Below are 6,000 nucleotides of genomic sequence, written 5' to 3' on the forward strand. Positions count from 1 at the left end.
TTTAATTTGTACGATTACGGAATGTGTTTCACTCTCTGAGTGTACATATTTCGTAAAGCACCACAAAACGCTACGATTTTTATGGCACCAAGTAACATATTTTAGTTTTACATGACTAAGTTTCATTTGTACTGAAATATTTACTATGTTTTATGAAATAATATTGATTGTACCCATTATCAGAAAATGATTTTTCGATTTGAAGTGAGCGCAGTTGCGCATATTGGCTACGTTCTGATACCGGATTTAGGTTTGACAGACGTTCTGCCCTAGTTTCAACGAAAATAATATATTTTCCTTCCTATTTTTACAGCATGTATTTATCTTCGAGACATGTGCTTGTATTGCTATCTTATAAATTGATTTTTGTCTCTTATCATATCACACAGTTGTTGTGATTGTAGCTTTTGACGATGTGTGGCAGCACGTAATGTTCCGAAATTTAACCACCAGTATAAAGAATACATTTTTTATGTCCAAAATGATAACCTGGTTCACAGCCATCAGAGACATGATATAATAATTAATAGATGCGTCTAGGCGGCATTATATAATTTGTGATCACCTCATGGCAGAAATATCTTCCTGGTTCGCGCTCTCCGTTGTTGAGTCTATTGTCTGCGAACGATTGTTTCCCATGCAACTTGAAACGCAATACCTACGTGCAGGAATTGCTCCTCGATAGGTTTAGTACAGTTTGTGCCAAGTGATTGCAATCAAGTGGTGCTTTATAGCAGTCCATTAGTATTTTTTATAAAATATTTCAGTATTTGGTTTTTTGCAGATTTCTGATCATGGAAAAATTCCGAAACGTGTGATATGGGCTAAAACACATTTCTTGCCTGATTCTTGACTTTTACCTTTGCGATTCAGTCAGCTTAAATGCAGAAGTACTGATCATAAACTTATAATTAAAAAAAATTGAAACTATGTTTCTTTACTATGTTTCGCAAGTGATCGTTAATTAATAATTTATATTTTCTATGAAAGCGGTTTTTTGTGTGCGATATCTAATTAACAACACGGAGACGTACATTAGCATAAAAATGACATATATGTTAATTAACATTATTTGTTGAATTTTGTATTTAAATGAAGTATGTAGTTGAAGTAAATCAAAAACAAGAAAAAAATTACTATCTGAAAGAAATTCACTCCAATGATCCAACGAATATGAGTCTCGAATGTTACCCGATTTTTTCTCATCTTTATCTACATTAAACTTAACTGAAAGGGTCACAAACATGCCCTTCGATTAAAATTCTACCACAGAGCAGCGCAGCCTATAGAAAATCGACCTTATTTTAAGGTGTTACAGAAACTAGCAAATTTCAACGGCAATCTTCTCGTGAATTTTTGAAAGTTTCACGGAAATGCTTACATCTGACTTATGAGATTCACATACCATAAATGTCAAAAAAAAAAAAAAAAAAAAAAACGAAATCCCATTGCCGTGTTGCCTCCTTATCAGATAAAACGAATCTTCTTTCTTCTGTTGGTTTACCTTTACGTCGGTTGAAGCCACACCTTTCAGCGACGAAGTCTTTTCTTGGTACCTGTTGTGGAATCTTGTGTGTCACTTGTGCAATATAACAAATAATGCATCAAATAATATACTTTGCGATATATGGTTGATATTAATCTTTGTACTTGTTGTGGCATGAGGAATATATTTCCTGTACAGTGCCTTTATTTTCTCCTTACCTTTTATTGTGAACAGCAGCATCTGATTAAAGTTTCATTGAAGCAGAACCCTCGGAATACTGTTGTATTGTGATTGTTCTCTATGTGGTGCGATATACGACGATGTAACTAAGAGGATGTTCTCCTTAAGGTAGCATGTTTCATGAAATGTACTGGAAGGATCTGATTTTTATCAAAACTGCGCAGTAAATCCTAATATTCACTCGTTATGTTTGTCTCAATGTTTCTCATATTTAATAGTTGCATTTTCTCCCAGGCGTTCTGCCGACAGAAAGTAATTACACGCGAAGGAACTACGTAGTAGAGATTCCAATTAGATTTTGCTAGTTAATAGTGCCAAAGATGGTTACCAAAGGTCTTTGAGGAAAAATTTCCGGAACGGTAGTGAAGAATATGAGCACAGGAGAGCTGAGAGCTTTTACTGCGGGCATGAAAGACTGCAGCAATGCGGTGGGCCATTGAGACGCCGCTGCGGCCACTGCACGTCAAAGAGCGGAGGCAGCGGCCGTCTGAAAGGGTCCTTCATTTATATTCCAGCTGAGGCGTGCCACATTATCGTACACTCCTAACTAGTGACAATTTTACTAAAATTACAAACAACTTTGTGACTCCGGGTCTCTGCTGGCGGCATTTAAGTCATTTTACATAGCCTACCAAATTTGTTAATGAGTACTATGTGACGTATAGAGCATAAAAATGCGTAATAAATTAAAAGAAAACCAGTATGTCCGTATTCTTTGTTCGCAGTTCTCTATAAGAAAAGGGGATGTCAAACATATAAGGAAACTCGCGGTAATCATCATTTGTTCACGGAGATAATGCCCAAATGCTTCATCTTGCAACAGCTACGGCCTTGTCTAGTTGTATTCAGAGTCACGCTAAAGGGAAGGAACAGACGATGCATTGGGACGAGTGGAAATGTGTGCCGGACCGATGCAGCTGATTTCATCAGTTCCTTCCCTTTTCTTTCACTAAACCACCCCTCCACCTTCAGTTTACATAATATACATAATGGATATCACAGATGCTGATTCCGCATGGTGTCCGTTCTTTCGGACATGCCCAAAGGAATAAACATCACGCACTTATATAAAAATAAATTTATTTTATCTGCATATCAACCCGAAACGATATTGAATCTCGGACATTACAGAGTGTTACTAAGCTTTTCAGAGTCCCTAAACGATATCTGTCTCATGAAAAATCTTAATAACTGTTGATAAATTATCATCCTAACATCTGCGTTATTTCAAAGATTAAGGAAATTCTTTACAATGTTATAAAAACCGTTGCGCATTGAACTAGACCATGAGTCCACTGGTTTCCTCATTAACATGGAATACACAGAGTTTACAGACGGTTGTTGTTTAATATGATATTCATAATCGAAATTTATACTTTTAATAATACGCTTTAATCCTATATTCGAGGAGAATTGTGCCTGATACCAGATAACTTTAATCAGAGAGTTCAAACGTTATTTTTCTTGTGTTAACGTCATTTCTGCTTTTTATAGACAGTTTTTTCTGTGATAAAGTAAAAATCAGAACACAAAGGCTGTTCGGGGCAAGTGTGGCTGACAGGGTTTTGATCTAAGCGCTTAGTACTTCCTCGAAGCTTGCTGGGCAGCTAATTTTCTGGGCGTTGAATTTCTTCGGCGTAGCTCTTACATGATTAAAATGTAGAGGGTATTATAACATAAATGTGATGATGAATGACCTAGAAACTGAGGATATGATAATAAATAAGACGAAACGCGTCTAATTAGTATTTTGACAGCTACAATATTATTATAACTGTCTAATGCTATATGATATTTTAATACTATATTTGTTAATTAAATTTAACAACAGAAGTAATGAAACTTATAGTTAAATCTCTCGTCGTCGGTGTGGTTGTTAGTGTCTCACATCTTCGCCAATCAGTCACATCATACAAAACCTTGGAAATTTGTTCAAAGCGCCTTATATGGTGACATCTGGCATTTTGTGATGTAATTTGGATTTCTCATACGAGGAAATTCACAAACTATAGTCTCTGTCATGTTCACTATAAACAAGAAAATAAACTATTATTACACTCTGTTACGATCATTGATGGATTATTTTCATGTAGGATGCATGATAGATAATTTTAGTATTTTTTGTGTAAATTATTTACAGCGGAAAACAGAGTGATAAAGATTTATTTCAAAGTTGTCTTCGATTCGAGGAGTTTAGAAGCACGATCGAAGAACGGTTAATAGTAAATTGCTTAGCAGCAGCTAGAAGCTTGTATTTGTAATAAAATTTCGGCTCTGCACGGGTACCACTAGGAGCATCACAACGAGACAAAGCGCGTCTCAGTTTACAAAGGAAGTTGTGCTGATAATTTTCCTCTAATTTTCACTCTTCCGACGCTATTTTACTCCACAAAGGACAGCAAACAACAAAGTACATAGGAAAATTATTAAGTAACGAGAAACGACATCGTAGGAAGATCTGTTGTCAGTTTTTGTAGCTTCCAAAATTTCATCTTAATTTTGGGACAGCTCCGGTGCTAAGTGTACGATGTCAGATGAGGACATCTTAGAAGACTAATCGCCAACTTACCAGTTCCCTTGATGTCTACAGTAAATTTGCTGTAGCGTCCTTCATAGCCTAAAACATCACAGTAAGAAGGAGATCATGACAATGAGAACTTAATCAGTCTAGCTGATACTGTTATTTCCTTCTCTGAAGTAAAACATTTCAAACTACGTTTTGGACAATCCGCATGTTAGCTTCACTTTGCACTGTAACATACCTTAGATATGACATTGATATGACTATCCCGGTAGGCTCAAATAAAAAACATTAGTTTCTTAACATCTAATGTGACGTGAAACTTAACTAATTTTGAAACTACGCTACTGAATCACTTGTCAATGACTAAGATGTTGAAACCAAACTAATGTATCCATAATGAAACAAAAATGTCAGTTGGAGAGTAACATCGTTACTTCGACAATAATTTTAATTGACATCTTGAAAAGCAATATTTCAGGCTCTCAGAATTTGAATTCTCTGGAGAAAATATTATGTAGAATGCAAGTCTCGAAAAGCAAAGTCAGACTCAAGAAAGGCTGCACAGTTACTGATCAGAGATTGGTGATCTTCGTGCAGTTTTATTAGCATTGGTAATGCAAATATTAAAAGTCTTACGATATGCAATCCAAATATTTCTCAAAAAAGTTGTGTATTTAAAATTGAAGAATTTGCATGCCGAGTTGGTAATAGGGACGAGCACTTACCGTGGTCATTCGAGTCTTAGACATGTTGAGGTTTTGGAGCTGCGGGAAGCGGTTGAGAAGCAGCAGATCGAGTGTATCTTCGGTTGCGTTGACGACTTTGATTGCAGAAGAAGTCGGAGGTGCGAAGTCGAGGGATGTGACTACGACGGGCACGAGAGCGCGCGTCTCGTCGTCGGCAGGCATGTCGGCGTCGAAGTCGAAGCCCTCGGGCTGGGGAGCAGCGCCGTCCGCAGCCGCTGCGGCCACGGCAGCGGCGGCTGCCAGCACAGCGACCAGGGAGCGGGCGCAGAGGGCCATGGCAGAGCTGCGGCCGGCCGGCTGCGGAGTCGGAGTCGAAGTGCGGCTGTGGCGCGCCGACAGCGGCTGGTATAGGCGCCGCGCTCCGCCCTCCGCGCACGCGCCCGCAACAAGTCCTGCTGCGCCGCCCCCCACCCCCGCCGCCCACCCTGGCGCAGTCGCGCTCTCCGGCGCAGTCCCGCCTCACTTTTCCCATTATAAGGCGGGGGCGCTTCATATCATCTCCGACAATATTGATGCTACCGGCCATTCGTCATTTCTCTACACGAAGCATTTCGGGATATTATCCCCATTTACACGTTCGATCTGCCAGTTCATTAGGTGCCACCTCCTTTCACCTCACGCTGCTACAGATAAATGACTGAAAGTGTGATAGACGCTTTGTGACGTTTAGCCAGATGATTTAACTTATTTTCTACACGACCCATCGGGCATTTCTGGACATTCCCTTGTAAGCATACTGTTCAAACTACTCAGGGCGGTACAACCTTTCTTCCGCCGTTGGGGTCTCTCTGATGTACAGTACGAGTAGTGGAGATGATAGGCATTGTTTCAGGGAACGGTCTGCAATCTGACGAGTCAGGGAGCCGTACAATCAGCGCGAGGTCCGTGGTCGTTTTTAAAATATCAAGTAGATATAACACATACAGTTAACAGAAGAGAGACGAAATGATAAGACGAGTCATCCACGCAGGATTTATCTTACGTTGAATTTTTCATATAAATGG

General features: G+C 39.1%; 1 protein-coding gene across 1 annotated transcript in view; it reads right to left on the reverse strand.

Annotated features, from left to right (window-relative positions):
• The window catches only part of LOC126298031 (leucine-rich repeat neuronal protein 1-like), a 274,823-nt gene extending 269,294 nt beyond the window's left edge, over positions 1–5,529 (reverse strand). The window contains exons 1-2 of the mRNA XM_049989352.1: positions 5,520–5,529; positions 4,976–5,421 (exon numbers count right to left, since the gene is read on the reverse strand). Of these exons, the coding sequence (XP_049845309.1) occupies positions 4,976–5,421; positions 5,520–5,529 (456 nt within the window). The remainder of the gene's footprint in view (positions 1–4,975; positions 5,422–5,519) is intronic.
• Positions 5,530–6,000: the final 471 nt, after the last annotated feature.

Source organism: Schistocerca gregaria, chromosome X (genome assembly GCF_023897955.1).
Source record: "Schistocerca gregaria isolate iqSchGreg1 chromosome X, iqSchGreg1.2, whole genome shotgun sequence".
NCBI classification, from domain to species: Eukaryota; Metazoa; Arthropoda; class Insecta; order Orthoptera; family Acrididae; genus Schistocerca; species Schistocerca gregaria.